Source organism: Brachyhypopomus gauderio, chromosome 21 (assembly GCF_052324685.1).
Source record: "Brachyhypopomus gauderio isolate BG-103 chromosome 21, BGAUD_0.2, whole genome shotgun sequence".
Taxonomy (NCBI): Eukaryota; Metazoa; Chordata; class Actinopteri; order Gymnotiformes; family Hypopomidae; genus Brachyhypopomus; species Brachyhypopomus gauderio.
Window position 1 is genome coordinate 3,208,863 of NC_135231.1, and position 17,413 is coordinate 3,226,275.

The 17,413-nt window shown below is 44.8% G+C and overlaps 2 protein-coding genes across 3 annotated transcripts in view; one reads left to right on the forward strand and one right to left on the reverse strand.

Annotated features, from left to right (window-relative positions):
- Positions 1–14,524, forward strand: part of adcy6a (adenylate cyclase 6a) — a 45,585-nt gene extending 31,061 nt beyond the window's left edge. For both annotated transcript variants that reach the window (XM_076983772.1, XM_076983773.1), the window contains 17 exons: positions 3,826–3,984; positions 5,170–5,311; positions 5,571–5,699; positions 5,943–5,971; positions 6,188–6,335; positions 6,500–6,597; positions 6,731–6,818; positions 7,034–7,150; positions 7,439–7,597; positions 7,940–8,115; positions 8,395–8,415; positions 8,498–8,527; positions 8,644–8,776; positions 8,859–9,122; positions 11,066–11,270; positions 11,410–11,534; positions 11,901–14,524. In XM_076983772.1, coding sequence (XP_076839887.1) covers positions 3,826–3,984; positions 5,170–5,311; positions 5,571–5,699; positions 5,943–5,971; positions 6,188–6,335; positions 6,500–6,597; positions 6,731–6,818; positions 7,034–7,150; positions 7,439–7,597; positions 7,940–8,115; positions 8,395–8,415; positions 8,498–8,527; positions 8,644–8,776; positions 8,859–9,122; positions 11,066–11,270; positions 11,410–11,534; positions 11,901–12,029 — 2,152 coding nt within the window. In that variant the 3' untranslated portion in view covers positions 12,030–14,524. The remainder of the gene's footprint in view (positions 1–3,825; positions 3,985–5,169; positions 5,312–5,570; positions 5,700–5,942; positions 5,972–6,187; positions 6,336–6,499; positions 6,598–6,730; positions 6,819–7,033; positions 7,151–7,438; positions 7,598–7,939; positions 8,116–8,394; positions 8,416–8,497; positions 8,528–8,643; positions 8,777–8,858; positions 9,123–11,065; positions 11,271–11,409; positions 11,535–11,900) is intronic.
- An 844-nt stretch (positions 14,525–15,368) lies between these two features.
- spmip11 (sperm microtubule inner protein 11) lies at positions 15,369–17,335 on the reverse strand. The gene is made up of 4 exons (XM_076983823.1): positions 17,146–17,335; positions 16,786–16,950; positions 16,559–16,694; positions 15,369–16,279 (listed from the first exon to the last, which is right to left on the reverse strand). Exons 1-4 carry the CDS (start codon positions 17,234–17,236, stop codon positions 16,231–16,233), a joined length of 441 nt encoding a protein of 146 aa, XP_076839938.1. The 5' UTR covers positions 17,237–17,335; the 3' UTR covers positions 15,369–16,230.
- Positions 17,336–17,413: the final 78 nt, after the last annotated feature.

Consider the following 17,413-nt stretch of genomic DNA (forward strand, 5'->3'; position numbering starts at 1 on the left):
ACACTGGGGAGGGGACATTGGGGCAGATCGATATACACAGAGGGGACAGAGACACTGGGGAGGGGACGTTGGGGCAGATCGATATACACAGAGGGGACAGAGACACTGGGGAGGGGACATTGGGGCAGATTGATATACACAGAGGGGGCAGAGACACTGGGGAGGGGACATTGGGGCAGATTGATATACACAGAGGGGACAGAGACACTGGGGAGGGGACATTGGGGCAGATTGATATACACAGAGGGGACAGAGACACTGGGGAGGGGACGTTGGGGCAGATCGATATACAGTTGTGATCAAATTTATTCAACCCCCAATGCTGCGAAGGGTTTTATGGAATTCAGTGCACATTTGTAATTGTGTTCATAATGAAATCTTACAAGGACTTGTTAAAGAACTAAATGCAACTAAGATAGCATCAATTTTTTTTGTCAGAAAGTATTAAATGGCCTTTTTGTGATTTCTTCATTGACACAATTATTCAACCCCTTTACGACTACCACTCCTAAGAACAGAGGTTCATTCCAGTGTTTTCCATCAGGTATTGAAAACATCTGTGGATGTCAACGAGCAGCAATCAAGCATGATAAGCACCAATTAGGCAGATTTAAAAGGACTGTGATACTCAGCTCCTTCTAGACATCTACTGGTGTGTTTCCAAGCATGGTGAAGGCAAGAGAATGGTCCCAGAAGACAAGAGAAGAGGTTATTGCTCTTCACAAGAATGGCAATGGATATAAAAAGATTGCGAAGTTGTTAAATATTCCAAGAGACACTATCGGAAGTATCATTCGCAAGTTCAAGTTAAAGGGCACAGTGGAAACGTTACCTGGTCGTGGCAGAAAGAAGATCCTGACCGCGACTGCTGTGCGCTACCTGAAGCGTAATGTGGAGAAAAATCCCCGCGTGACTGCTAAGGAACTGAAAAAAGACCTGTCAGATGTGGGCACTGAAGTTTCAGCTCAGACAATAGGGCGCGCACTGCATAACGAAGACCTCCATGCCAGAACGCCCAGACGCACCCCCTTGCTGACTCCAAAGAACAAGAAAAGTCGACTGCAGTATGCCAAAAGTCATGTGGACAAGCCACAAAGGTTTTGGAACAGTGTACTGTGGTCAGATGAAACTAAATTAGAACTGTTTGGGACAATGGACCAGCGCTATGTTTGGAGAAGGAAGAACCAGGCGTATGAACAAAAGAACACCTTGCCTACTGTGAAGCATGGCGGGGGGTCAAGTATGCTTTGGGGCTGTTTTGCTTCTAATGGTACAGGAAAGCTTCAACGTGTGCAGGGTACCATGAATTCCCTTCAGTACCAGGAGATCTTGGAGGAAAATGTGATGGAGTCAGTCACAAACCTGCGGCTTGGGAGACGTTGGACCTTCCAACAGGACAATGATCCGAAGCACACATCCAAGTCCACTAGAGCATGGTTGAACATGAAAGGCTGGAACATTCTAGAGTGGCCATCGCAATCACCAGACTTAAATCCAATTGAGAACCTCTGGTGGGACCTAAAGAAGGCAGTTGCAGTGCGCAAGCCTAAGAATGTGACTGAACTGGAGGCTTTTGCCCATGAAGAATGGGCTAAGATACCCATAGGTCGCTGCAAGACACTTGTGTCAAGCTATGCTTCACGCTTGAAAGCTGTCATAACTGGAAAAGGATGTTGTACTAAGTACTAAAAAATAATGTCACTAGGGGGTTGAATAAAACTGATAATGATGTGAGCACAGTAAAGACATTTGTGGTTATTCCATCATAAATATTATGTTATGTTTGTCTAATTTATAAGTGCCTCTTTGATATAATTGTAAATAAGATGACTGAAATGATCAAAATCAATGTCAAACTGGCCAAAACACTTTATTTCAGTGGGGGTTGAATAAATTTGATCACAACTGTACACAGAGGGGGCAGAGACACTGGGGAGGGGACATTGGGGCAGATTGATATACACAGAGGGGACAGAGACACTGGGGAGGGGACATTGGGGCAGATTGATATACACAGAGGGGACAGAGACACTGGGGAGGGGATGTTGGGGCAGATCGATATACACAGAGGGGACAGAGACACTGGGGAGGGGATGTTGGGGCAGATCGATATACACAGAGGGGGCAGAGACATTGGGGAGGGGACATTGGGGCAGATTGATATACACAGAGGGGGCAGAGACACTGGGGAGGGGACATTGGGGCAGATCGATATACACAGAGGGGGCAGAGACACTGGGGAGGGGACATTGTGGCAGATTGATATACACAGAGGGGACAGAGACACTGGGGAGGGGACGTTGGGGCAGATCGATATACACAGAGGGGGCAGAGACACTGGGGAGGGGACATTGGGGCAGATTGATATACACAGAGGGGACAGAGACACTGGGGAGGGGACATTGGGGCAGATTGATATACACAGAGGGGACAGAGACACTGGGGAGGGGACGTTGGGGCAGATCAATATACACAGAGGGGGCAGAGACACTGGGGAGGGGACATTGGGGCAGATTGATATACACAGAGGGGGCAGAGACACTGGGGAGGGGACATTGGGGCAGATTGATATACACAGAGGGGACAGAGACACTGGGGAGGGGACGTTGGGGCAGATCGATATACACAGAGGGGGCAGAGACACTGGGGAGGGGACATTGGGGCAGATCGATATACACAAAGGGGGCAGAGACACTGGGGAGGGGACATTGGGGCAGATTGATATACACAGAGGGGACAGAGACACTGGGGAGGGGACGTTGGGGCAGATCAATATACAAAGAGGGGGCAGAGACACTGGGGAGGGGACGTTGGGGCAGATTGATATACACAGAGGGGACAGAGACACTGGGGAGGGGACATTGGGGCAGATTGATATACACAGAGGGGGCAGAGACACTGGGGAGGGGACATTGGGGCAGATTGATATACACAGAGGGGACAGAGACACTGGGGAGGGGACATTGGGGCAGATCGATATACACAGAGGGGGCAGAGACACTGGGGAGGGGACATTGGGGCAGATTGATATACACAGAGGGGACAGAGACACTGGGGAGGGGACATTGGGGCAGATCGATATACACAGAGGGGGCAGAGACACTGGGGAGGGGACATTGGGGCAGATCGATATACACAGAGGGGACAGAGACACTGGGGAGGGGACATTGGGGCAGATCGATATACACAGAGGGGGCAGAGACACTGGGGAGGGAACATTGGGGCAGATTGATATACACAGAGGGGACAGAGACACTGGGGAGGGGACATTGGGGCAGATCGATATACACAGAGGGGGCAAAGACACTGGGGAGGGGACATTGGGGCAGATTGATATACACAGAGGGGACAGAGACATTGAGGCATGTTGATATAAGGAGAGTTGCTGGAGATGGGACAGAGACTCTAGGAGGGAGACAGACACTATGGGGCAGGAGTTAAAACTGAGAAAGATTAACACAGACAGAGGGCCTTCAGGTTCATAAGGCCGAGCTTTCATTTTGACCCAGCTGTATGAATATATTTGCTATGAGAGAAGATGCTAAAGATATGGCATTGCAGCTGTGCTCTGTGGTTAGATTGTGGTTAGAAAACCGTGGCTGCAAACATTTAAAAAGCTCGTCGGCTTCCCTTAGTGCTTTTAAACTTGAGCCAAAAGTAATGTATGCGAGAGGTCTGTAACAGTATAAGTGAAGGTGATGTGGTGCGGGTGAACGGCACGGCCCACGGACCGTGAAGGTGGTTCGCTGTTTCTGGGATGCTTCAGCGGGACGGGGATCCCACTGACTGCATGTGAACCGCGTGTGTGTGTGTGTGTGTGCCCAGGCTTGTGCGAGAGGTCACAGGGGTGAACGTAAACATGCGGGTGGGCATCCACAGCGGCCGCGTGCACTGCGGGGTTCTGGGATTGCGGAAGTGGCAGTTCGACGTGTGGTCCAACGACGTGACGCTGGCCAATCACATGGAGGCGGGTGGCAAAGCAGGGTGAGGCCAGAGCCCCAACGCACACGCACAATCCACTATATACACAGATATACACGAGCAAGCCAGCACAGTCTGTTAAAAACACCAAACACATATCAGAATGGATAGAGGGGCTGTTATTGTAATGCACTAACTCCTCCTAATTAGAGGAAGTGATCGTTGCTACAGTCTAACTCACTGATCTGGCCGTAAATACCACTGTTACACACCACAATCTACCTTATGATTTAAAAGACACTGCATTTTTAGTTTTGCACATCGAGAGCCAATTAGATTATACGCATTCACTCTCGCAGAATCACTACGGGGAGGTTAGTAAAGCGCATTTTACTAGAGGGAAATCAGAAGAACATGATCACACCCTCCACGCAGCACACGTTCACACAGGTCTACTACACGTCCACTAACCTCCGTATAGGCCGCTCTATATACAACACTATATAGGGCACCCATAAGGGAGACAGAAGGATCCACACCTTTGAGGGGGGGACAACGTTGGCTTGCCCTGGAAATATTTCACTATGACCTTTAGTCACTACGTCAAGAGTGAGCAGCCTGGGTGTGCAACCTCCACACGTTCAAAACAGACAGTTAACAACAGATGCAGTTTAGTGACTCCTTACAGCTTCAGGTTGGTTCATGTCATGATGTTAATAACACCTACAGTAGCTCTGCCGCTAAGTCCATGTTACCCAGTTGATCAATAAAAAGTGTTGAGTGAACTACTGTAATGCTTATATCTTGACCACAAGCTTTGTTTACTCTGGATCGCATTACATTAAAATGCTGTATTTGTTGGGTTCATGTGAAATAGCCGTGCCCAGCCTGTCAATATGTCCGTTATTCTGTCAGTCCTGCTAAATACAGCACTAAAATCTGCTCTAGGTAACTTTTGGGCTTTCTGGTACCTTTGGCCATAAGTAGTGCACATCGGTTGTTCACTACATTTACAGTGCACTAAGAGTAACAATATAGTGAAAAACACAGGGAATCTGAGTGGCCTACTAAGAATTCTTACAAGGCTGCAAAATGGCTGACAATCTAAATAGAGCACAGTCGGGTACAATTTGCAGACACACTGATAGAATCTCAGATTGTTCAGTTTTTGTTTGTTTAACTTCCCGTGTGTGTATATGTGCATGCGTGCGCTTGTGTGTGTGTGTGTGTGTGTGTGTGCCTCTGCAGGAGGATCCACATCACCAAAGCTACCCTACAGTACCTGAATGGAGACTACGAGGTAGAGCCAGGCTTTGGCGGCGAACGCAACGCCTACCTGAAGGAGAACAGCATCGAGACCTTCCTGGTTCTGGGCTGCAGTCAGAAACGGGTCCGCCTCTCTCCGCCACATCCACCCCCCCCTCCCCCCCCAAACCACCACCCCTCCCCCGTGTTATATGAACGAGTACATACAAAACATAAAACATACATGTGTACACATACACAACTCGTGTAGGGAGTTCTCATCCCTTATAGACCCCATGTTCTCTAAACCAGAATTCTCACTGGTAAAAGTGTTCAAATAGGGGACTTCGTGTTTTGCTGATAGAGGAATTGTATTTTTTTCCCCCCCAAACGGGACCCTGCAGAAGGAGGAAAAGGCCATGATGGCCAAGATGCAGCGGGCACGGGCGAATTCCAACGAGGCCCTGATGCCTCGCTGGGTGCCGGACCGCTCCTTCTCCCGGACCAAGGACTCCAAAGTCTTCCGACAGATGGTTCGACCCAACGCCACCTGTTCTTCTGTGTTTTCTCCTGGGCCTTGCTCTCTGTCCTCTGTCTCTCCCGCTCTCTCCCCTCTGCTCCTCTCCGTCTCTCCTGGGTCCTGGGTCTCGCGTTCTGTCTCTGTCTCTCTGTCTTGCTCTCTGTCTCTCGTTTTCTTTTTTTGGCATAGTTGTCATCTGTCCTTTTCTGAAATAGGTTTTGCCTTTCTTGGCTAATGTTTGCTTCTCTTTTCCCAGGGTATTGATGAAACATCCAGCAAGGACACGTGAGTTTGGACTCTTTTCTGGCTTCTGGAAGAATATACACAGGGGGGTGAAGATAAACCTGAAGTTAATCTGTCCTGTGCGCATGTGCCTCTCTCTCTCTCTCTCTCTCTCTCTCTCTCTCTCTCTCTCTCTCTCTCTCTCTCTCTCTCTCTCTCTCTCTCTCTGTCTCTGTCTCTGTCTCTGTCTCTGTCTCTCCCCACCCACTGCCTGAGCAGCCGTGGTGCCCAGGAGGCCTTGAACCCAGAGGACGAGGTGGATGAGTTTTTGGGACGGGCCATCGACGCTCGGAGCATCGACCAGCTCCGCAAAGACCACGTGAAGAAGTTCCTCCTCACCTTCCAGACGTCCAGCTTGGAGAAAAAGGTACACCTGAAACCCAGCGGTCCTCCGTGTGTTATTGCTTTGCCATGACAGCCTAGACGGGGAGGAGCAGGTATTGGCTGTTTCTGCAACCCTGGAGCACCTGTACTGTAGTTCTGTGCTGTGGAGAATGCTGGTCTGACACACTGCTTTCATTTTTTGTGCAGTACGCAAAGAAGGTGGACGATCGTTTTGGAGGTTACGTGGCCTGCACGCTGCTTGTCTTCTGTTTCATCTCCTTCATTCAGATTGTCATTTTCCCTCAGTGAGTGGTTGGCAGACACTTTCTATAGCACGCACCCACACCGTCACACACACACACACACACACACACACGGAGATACATATCCACAAACAAGGGCTAAAAGCTCCCGTCTGATCTGTGTTTGATGTTGCAGCACCCCCGTTATGTTGGGAATCTACATCAGTATCTTTATCATCCTTGCCAACATTCTCTTCATCTGTGCCATCTACTCCTGTGTGAAGGTAACACGTCGCCTCTCTTCACACACTCACCTTCCCTCACGTTCCCTCGACCTAACTACAAACCCTTTTCTTCGTGATCGTGCCCTCATCCCATGCAATCTAGTCTTGGATCTCCTTGTTAAATCATTTTTGTCTAGTGATGCGGTCTGATTTCACAGCGCACCTTTGGTTAAGTGGCATTACCCAGCTTCCGTCCCTTGTCCTCTCTTCCGAAGCTCTTCCCTACAGCCATGCAGACCGTATCCAAGAAGATCGTTCAGTCTCGCACCAACAGCACCCTGGTGGGCGTCTTCACCATCGTGCTCGTCTTCATCTCAGCATTCGTCAATATGGTACGCACCTGCAGCCTCTGCGGGACGCCCCCCCCCCCCCCCCCCCATAGCCCCCCCTCAGCGAGCGTTCTTACGTTCAGAACACGTTCTCTTGCTATAAGAGGCAGGCAAACCTTTGCTCACACTCATGCCAAGATTCATGGTGTGGTGGGGAGTTATATATAGATATCTGATGTTATACACAGAGGGGATTTAAGTGTGTGTGTGTGTGTGTGTGTGTGTGTGTGTGTGTGTGTGTGTGTGTGTGTGTGTGTGTGTGTGTGTGTGTGTGTGTGTGTGTGTTTGCAGTTTGCCTGTGACACAGAGAGGCTTGTGGACTGTGTAGCTAAACAGATGAACAGCTCATCAGACAGAGTGACTCCCTGTATAATCTACAACTTCTCTCGCATTGCTGACGACCGTCTAACCATCTGCCCTGAAAACACACCCTCCTGCCCCTTCCCTGAAGTAAGTGTGTGCGTGCTGCATGCATGCGTGTGTGCCTGCGTGGACTGATAAACCACACAGTGTGAAACACAGTGTTATCTTGATTACCTTACCTGTATTGTAAATGTCATAATTCTTCAATACATTTTTCCATACTTTTTTGCATTGCATTCAACGATAATTAAAAAATAATAATTCGTAACTATGTGTCAACGTACACCATGTCACAGTCACCATGACTCTTGAGTCACCATGATTTCAACCATTTTCTTTTTTCTTCCTATTTCTTCCTCTCTTCCTTTTTATTCCTCTCATTTACTCTCCTTATCTCCCTCTCCCTTCCTCCCCTCCTCCCCCCCTCAGTATTTCAGCTACAGTGTGCTGCTGACCCTGCTGGCCTGCTCCGTGTTCCTGCAGATCAGCAGTATAGGCAAGCTGGCTCTTATGCTGCTCATCCAGCTTACTTACCTGCTGCTCGTGGAGTGGCCAGAGGTGGCGCTGTTCGACAATGCCGACCTCTTTGTCACCTCCAATGAAATGTGAGTACCTTCCTTAGCCACCAGAGGGCACTGTGTAGATATAGAGAAGTGACAGCACCTTTCTACATTATGTATAGAAGAAACCTGTAGTGGACCTTGTAATTGTAGGAACTTTCTTAAACCCTCAAAGTCTTTTTAACATATTTCATTTGATCTGAATTATTTGTGTGTGTGTGTGTGTGTGTGTGTGTGTGTGTGTGTGTGTGTGTGTGTGTGTGTGTGTGTGTGTGTTTTCTTCTGATTGTTTGCTACATTAAATTGTGTTTTTTTTTCTTTTAGAATTTTCAATGAAACTAAATGGTAAGTTATTGTTTTGCACACCTTTTAAATCATTTCCCATCTTTTAAAATCAAGAATTCTAATGGTTCTGATTTCTGTTCAGGCTTAAGATCAATGAAACTACCAGCCAGTGGTAAGTTGTAACAAGATGTTTTCATTCTTTTAATGAAAGAATGAAATAAAACTTCTTTTGATGTTGAAATTTGAACATTCAGTTTCAATATTTTTACCTCCTACTTTGTTGTGTAGTCCTTTCAAGGTGACCAAAGTGTCCCTAAAGGTCATGACCCCAGTCATCCTCACTGTGTTTGTGCTGGCGCTGTACCTCCATGCGCAGCAGGTGGAGTCCACCGCCCGCCTCGACTTCCTCTGGAAGCTCCAGGTAAGGTTCTCTCTTACACTGCATTGCTCTGATTCCACAACCCCTTTTCCCCTCTTCATCCATACTCCTCTTGTTTCTTCAGGCCACGGAGGAGAAGGAGGAGATGGAGGAGCTCCAGGCCTACAACCGTCGTCTCCTGCACAACATCCTGCCCAAGGACGTGGCCGCCCACTTCCTGGCACGCGAGCGTCGCAACGACGAGCTCTACTACCAGTCGTGCGAGTGCGTGGCCGTCATGTTCGCCTCCATCAGCAACTTCTCCGAGTTCTACGTGGAGCTGGAGGCCAACAACGAGGGCGTGGAGTGCCTCCGTCTGCTCAACGAGATCATTGCTGACTTTGATGAGGTAGGAGGTAGAGACCGGATGCGACCTGCTGGGTGGAGGGAGTGTAGGGGTGATCTTTGAGACTGATGAAGGCATTGTAGAGAGTCAGAATTTAGTTTTTCAATCTGATCTGTGCAAAACAAAATGTTTTTCACATGCTCACTGGCAGGCAGAGATGCTCACAAGTCATTTTTTGCAAGTCCAAGTCAAGTCTCAAGTCTTTGACCTCAAGTCCAAGTCAAGTCTCAAGTCTTTGACCTCAAGTCCAAGTCAAGTCTCAAGTCTTTGACCTCAAGTCCAAGTCAAGTCCCAAATATTTGAGTGACACTGTAGTCGCAAATCACTGTATAGTTGTAATGGTCTGTTATGACACTTCTGATGTATAATAGCTTAAACTGGTAAATAAAGAAATACAATTTTTAAAAGTGCGCACGCACACACAAATGTTTTCCAGATAAATTTTGTATCCGTATTTTTCTCCAAAAAGTATTTTTCTTACAAAACATTTTTCTGGATACAATATTCTCTTCTTTCAGTAGAACATCTGCTATATTTTGTTCTAAAAGATAAAGGAGGGCTGTGAAAAAAAAAATCACATTTTTAACTATATATATATATGAAAGGTCTGCATATAAGGAAAATAGCAACCAAATTAGTCATTATAAAATAAAAATTAAAAACAGAATTCAAATTTTACAATAATAATGATTCTGACATAAAAAGCCCTGCAGAAACAACTATTTGTCTCCTAATGAACGGGATCAAACTCAATCTATTTGAATTTCAAGGTGTCTTTCAGTTTCCAATACAAGGAAAATGTTTATGCAACTAACGCATTACATTTTTAAAAGATCAGGATTGACAGGGTACTTGCACTTAGCCTGGCTTGGTGAGGGCGCATTATGAGGCCTCCATGACTGAACACCCTCTCTACTGGTGTACTGGTGGCAAGTCAATACCAATATTGCAATATTGCTAATAACCTTTCAGGCAGTGACTAACCTTTCCGGGTGGGTTTTCAGGTGGCGAATAAAATTAGATGTGGTGGAACCAGCGTCCAGTATTTTTATGCCACACACGCTGCAGTTTGCTGCTCTTCTATTTGCTACTTGTACTTGTTTTGTACCCAAAACTTATTATGAATGGTGGAACAGAAGCGAGCGTCCTCACCAGCGCCGCCATGATCGCGATGATTTGCAGCGCGCGCAGCGCCAGGTTCGCGTGTGCGAAGTCGCACGCAACGGTCGCTTGCGAAATACTTGACGCGTCGCGACCGGACGAGGGTCGGCGCGCCGAAAATGTTACATCAGCGGGAAGTAAAAAGCATACAGACAGGCGGAGAAAAAGTTGTCAAATGAAACACAAAAGAACATTACAAATAAAAGATTGTTCACGAGTCTCAAATCACGAGTCCAAGTCGAGTCGCAAGTCTTTTGAATGCAAGTCTAAGTCGAGTCTGAAGTCACTGTATATGCGACTTAAGTGCGACTCGAGTCCGAGTCCCAAACTCGAGTCCCCATCTCTGCTGGCAGGTCTTAGAGTTCTTAGAGTTTCGAGTGTTAGGTGCCAGTCACACGAGAACAAGCCCCTAACCAAAACAACCCTGCCTGCTGCTTCTTCCAAAGGAACTTGTGATGCCCAGTTTTCAGGGACCACATTTAACCTGTGCTGTACCACATCATTAATGGTTAAAAGCATTAACCCTTCAAGTGAAGGCTGTATTAATGCCCTTTCATGAGATCTACACCGTGTATGTTTGTTATAGTTATAGTTAAAGGCCATGAGTCAGGTAGTTGTAAGAAAGCATAGATGAAAATAGGACAGATTCTACTTTCACATATGGCAAAATAGAAAGATTTTCAAGAGCTAAAGCTTAACAGTTATTGCTGTAACTTTTCTAAACATCTCTCTATATCATATCCTCTGGAAATCTTACTAACAATTAGTCTGCGGACTGTTTTCAGATCATCAGTGAGGAAAGGTACAGACAGCTGGAGAAGATTAAGACCATAGGCAGTACTTACATGGCAGCCTCTGGCCTCAACGACTCCACCTACGACAGAGAAGGCCGCACCCACATCACGGCCCTGGCCGACTACGCCATGCGTCTCCGTGAGCAGATGAAGTACATCAATGAGCACTCCTTCAACAACTTCCAGATGAAGATTGGTGAGGGAAAACCTTTAGCGATGGCAACAGAACATTGGACCACGAATTGTGGCAGTGTTAAGACACCCTGGATGGGATGCTTTTCTGTGTCTTAGCTTATGGACAAGGCCGTTTAACTTTCCTGTATTGTTCTTTCCAGGACTCAACATTGGGCCAGTGGTTGCTGGGGTCATTGGTGCCAGGAAGCCCCAGTACGACATCTGGGGGAACACTGTCAATGTGGCCAGCCGGATGGACAGCACAGGAGTTCCTGACTGCATTCAGGTGCGCTTGCAAATCTCACGCACATGCTGCTTTTAATTTAAGCACGTGTGATGCGCAATGGCTGTGAAATTAAATACGGTTTATAAGAAACGGTGTTGAAAGTGAGCCTAGTCTAAAACACTTCTGAATTAGTCTGAATACTTAGTTATCATCCAAACAGGTTCGTCCATTACCTATTCAGTCTGTACTGACATACACTGCACTTAATATGTAATACTTAGTATTTTAATTATTTTTTTAAACTAACAAAGTATTTTTCTGCAAATAATATAAATAAATCGGTCACAATTTCAGTTAATTTAGTGACAGAATTATATATTAAGTGTTCAAATGTTATAGATTCATTATTTGAATGTGCTCCCCAAGGTGACCACGGACTTGCACCAGGTACTGGTGAATAAAGGCTACCAGCTGGAGTGCCGTGGCATGGTTAAGGTCAAAGGTAAAGGGGAAATGACCACGTACTTCCTGAACGACGGCCCTCCTAACAGTTAGTGGCACGCTGGTGTCCCTCCGACTCCCACAGCTCTCTGGCTGGATCGCCGGGGACGACCATGCCAGGCAAACCGAAGTCAAACAAGTAGCCATGTCATCACTTGAAGGGAAAAAAATACAACAATGTCTACAAAAAATATTAAAATGAACAGAAGGGAAAAATGAACTGGGACTCCAGGAGAGGAAGTTGTGGTGCGGGGGTCCCGCACCTGGCCATGTCCTCTGAAGGATGGTTGTCTCCATCTTTAAGCCTCTTTCTCAGGCTACTTGAAAGATGCAAAGCCTGTTTATTTAACAAAAGCCTTTTGTTGCTGAAGAAAAACTCTGTACATAAGGCGTTTTCTCCGATTTTATTTTTGTGCAACTTTTTTCGTCCTGTGTTATTTCGTTTCAGGAGAATATAAATACAGGTACTTTTCGTTTCTAATTTGGTTATTTATTTCAGTCTTGATGTTATGTGCAAAAAGTCCTTTATGCATACACATCTATACTGTACGTAAGTTGTACGACTGTATATTTGTGTGTGTGTACAACGTACAGTATGTGTATAAATACTGAAAAGAAATATTGACCAAAGACCAAAGTATTTAATAGAAAAGGTTCTCAAGACGATACAGTTTGAATATTGTCTAATGCTCTTAAGGTCATGGCCCTCCGTTTCATTCCACTTGTGTTCCAGAGAATCCCAGGATAATTGAAACGAAACAAAAATAAGGTGCAAAAGTAATTTGCCGACTAACACAGCGGGATGGTAGATCGTTCACTTACTGATATCAGTAATTCTGCTTCTTGTCAAGATGAAGGATTGAGTGGGATCAACCTGAAGGCCTCATATTTTTAAGACTGGCTTCGTCTGAAGTATATCTCACTACGGTAGAGGGGAGGAAAGGGTCTGCAGTCTCGCCAAGATGGCACGTCTAGTCTCTGTGGAAGATGATCAGACCAGGACCTCACCAAGTCCCCAGAGATACTGCAGCTTAGGTTCTTTCATTGTCAGCCGTCTTTTCTTTTCCAAATAAGTATTTTTTGGTACAAAACATAAAAAGAAAAAGAGTTTTTTGTTGCTTTGTTTGTTTGGGGATTTTGTTGTTTTTTTTTTTTTGTTTTTTTTTTGTTTTTTTTGTTTTTTTTACTTTTTCATTTTGTTTTGGTTATTTGGAGGCATTGGGGAAAGCCACGGCATTGGTTACCACGGTACCAGTTTACTGAGTTCCAGTTCATCACAAGACACTTTTTTTTTTAAAAGAGAAGTATATCTATAAATTATGACTGAATACTGTGCTTTGTAATCTCAAAGGGGCATAACTCTTTTCACTGTGAGGTTTCTATGATACGACAAACTGCTTTCTTGCCAAACGTAACTGCTCAAAAGCATGTCTGATTGTGGTATCTTCTCGACAACTTTTCATTTGTTTCTCTGCTGTTTTAATGTTGAGTATTTTGTATCATCTCTGTATTCATTTTTATTCTTCCAATTATGGTTGTTATTGATATGCGTTTGATTATGAATCCATTCCACCTTAGGAGAAGGAACAGACATGAACAAACTCTTGGGAAGTTTGAGATTATGGGTACCAAATCAGTCATGTAGGGTCCGCTCCACTTTGCTGCGGTGCCCATTCAATCCACGAATGTCCTATGAGTCAGGCGTTCTAGCAGGGATGAAGCCACAGAGGAGAGACACGAGCACGTTGCTCCTTGAGTGCCCTGGGTGTGTGAAAACAGGGCTGTAGTTCAGCGCAAGGCCACATGCCTCCACGCTCTCCCAGACTCCGCCCCTCGACTGATGTATGAGAGACGTGTAGAAACCCCAACGCTGCATGTGTGCAGTCAGCAGTAAACATTTGCCTTAACTGAACAAAACTTAAGTTTATTAATGGTGCCTCTCTGTCTCATGTGGTCCACATTACAAAACACCAGAGGCTCTTGATCAGCCCTCTAGCTTTCTTACTGAAGATGCCATATTCATTGTTCAAACCACCTATTTCAAAGTATTAGCTTGCATGATAACAGGCCAAGCCGTGTCTTTCTCCTGCTAAGTATTTGTTACTTGCTTAAAATTGCCATGGTAGTAGCACTGACCATTGCATATGTCAGGTGATCACATTTGTACCAAAAGGATGTTACTTTTTTTATTTAGTCCCTCCAGTTTATGTACTGAAAGAGTCGGGGATGGAGGATCAACACAAGGGTTCATCAGGAGGGGAGTGGTTGATCTATGGTGGGTAGGTAAAGTGTATTTTAAAGAAGTATTTTACTACTACTGACTCTCACACTGGGGCCTCTGTGCCTGGATCAGGTCTGAATGAATTCTGGCCATCTCCGTTTTTGTTTGTTTGGTTTTTTTTTTTTTTTCTTCTTTTTGCATTTTGTTTGTGTTTTTGTTTAGTCAAAGGACTAGAGAAGGGACTAGCTTTTCAACTTGCAATGGAAAAACTGATGATTATAGAAATAACTTTCCCCTCTTACACAATAAAGAATAATGTCTGTTTTGATTGGTTTTTTTTAATTTATTGTTGGGGACGACTTATTTAAAACGGACAGTATATTTATGTAATTAGTTTTCATATTTATGAAATTAGTTACAATTTAGCATTTTGTGGTGGCTGTTGCCCTCAACTTGAGCAGTGTATGGCTGCAAAAAAGTAAACAAAAAAAATAAGTTCAAAGGCAGAATTAAAGCCATTCTAGGGTTGAAAATTATTGCCTGTTTTTTTTTTTTATTATTCTAATAATTTTTGGGGGGAAACATTTGTTCTAAATGTCTGCATTGCCCAGCACCAAATAATACATCAGGTAAAACGCTTAAATAAATAGAAATCACTAAACTGACTTCCATTATCCAGTTCAAAATCTTTTAGCCATTTATGAAGTTCTTGATTAAGTAAACAGTTTTGGGTCACTGTCATTTTATAATGGTGCTTGAATAAGAATTCAAGACGATTATGTACTAAGCGATCAGCAAGTCAATCAAATCACATAATAGTCACATATTTTAAGGTTTTTCTTTGCATCTGGTCATTTTCAGTTATCAGTTACTGTACTGTAACAACTCTAAAGTTCAGGAAAGGAGGGTTAAATCTATGGGGTTGTTTTTCAAGAGTTTGGTGGGGAGGAACTTGACTGGCCTGCACAAAGCCCTGTCCTCAAACCCATCAAGCACCTTTAGGAGGCAAAATGGAGATGTAACGCTACACCAACTGACAAGGCAATACAAGTAAAGACTAATATAAAAAATATACATTTATTATATTTATATGTATAATATGTATAATGTATATGTGCAACCAGAAACAAAAGTAATTCATGCAAGTTAAGCCAGCTGTTCCAGTACGTGTTCATCAAAAAGGGGCATATAGAAATAACTATTACAACAGTCCATACCATTATGGGACTTTTCATGTCTGAAAACTCATGTGTTCAAATGTTTATATGTACAAAGTTTCAGTATATGAATCTGGTGACTCATTCACTTAACAGGTGGAATTTCATCTTTCCCAAACTGAGGTGAGGTCAGAGCTGTAAGTAACTGAAGCCAGTCGCAAACAGGTGCTGTAAATATTTTAGCGCTTCCATTGAGAAGTGCACAATTCCCCTTAGTGGTAATGAAAACATTCTCATTCTTCCACTGAAACCTCATCTATGCATTTAAAGGAGCTGGGAAATACTCAAAGGCAGTGATACAATGTAATAAATTAATCGCACAGACAACTCAAATAACATGGTCATGCAAATACATGCAAAAATGAGACGTGGTACATGTACGATGGGTAATTCCAAGATGCCACAAAAAGTCTTCAAGAGTAAGCCAAATAACTGCAGATCAATTTGCTATAATTACTATTTTTTTTGCTATGATAACTTTATTTGAGCATAGAATACATTAACAGTCAATGCATTCAGCACGACAGCTATATGGTGCCTTTCTGGCTACCTGCACAAAGTAAGATCTGTACAGTGTAAGCAATAAGCATTTCCAGTGTTTGCTCAATTATCTACCTATATGAAATTCATATATTACCGTAAGGAAGATGTTTCAGAATGGTGTTCTGTTGAAGCATGGCACTTAAAGAAAATGACCAGTAACTGGACACTATAGTATGAAATAATGTCACAAACATGTCACTTTATTAACAACTTAAGAGTAGTTAAATGCAACACTGAATGAAGAGGAACAGATGTATGGTTTTGTCAGAGAAGCTCAAAATAAGCTGAATTCCCTGTTGGTCATGGACATCTCCTTCACAAACCTGAAAGGAAAAGGCTACATTACTGAGGGTCAGAATAAAGAAATGGAGACAATGCTGTAGGTTAACCCCCAAGCTGGAGGTGTGCCTCCAACACATCCCAGGAGTGAAATCATAAATCTCACCCCAGAAGAGTGCAATACTATGAAAAGTGAAAATACTGCACCACCTTGTAAAACTCCCGCCTCTGTGTGAGTAAAAATGACCCACCAAACAGGAATATTGGAACCATATATGACCATAATTACACAGAACTCATGTGGAAGGAAGAACTTCTCATACTTAGTCATTTCACTGTTCTTGCGGGGGAAGCGATGGACTTTAGTCCAAGAGTCACAGGTGCGGGTTTCATTGACGGAGAACCACCATCCATACCGCTGATTGTCCGTTATGGGCACACAGTACAGCTGGTTAGGCGCTGGAAGTCAAGAAAGTCCTATGAGCTACACTTATTTGTACAACTCACGTATTCAGCCTAAAACGTACATACTCAGGCCTCTTTCACTCACCCCTGGGTGTCTGCACCCGTCTGATCATCTCTCTGTACCTGGTCTGACTACCCTGATGTGTGTCCACACTGGAGGGAGCAGGCTGGATGTGGACACTGCATGTCTCGGTGCACGTCGGTCTTCTCGGGGAACTCACCAGAGGAGGCACTTTCTCCCAACGTCCCTCTGTTACAGACCACATCACCTAATGTTATTTATCAAAGCAGGGTACCATGAAACAATCCCCGTCATGCAATTTCCGTGATCACTCCGAATTACGACGCACATCCCCGAAGTGTAGCGCCAGTTGGTACAGGTTAACCAGCCTGACTAGTTCACTAGATCTGGTTAAGGTTCGGGCTGACTTGTACAACGTGTTACCTTGTGAGTCCGGCGTCTTTAGTGATGAAGACAGCATCCTGTCTCCGAAAGGGTTCTGATAGCCCAGGTTTGTGATTCCAAAAAAAGCCATAGGGGGGAAATAAGTCGGGAAACGACCTTTTTAGACAAGCTGCTCCTCGTACGGGTCGGAATCAGGGCTGCTGTGTTCATGTGTAACCATGGTTACTTGCACCGCCCTGCGTATCTCCTGCAGGTGGAAGATTGCTCGGTGCAGACAGTTGTAAATGGTCGACATAGTAGTAGTGTT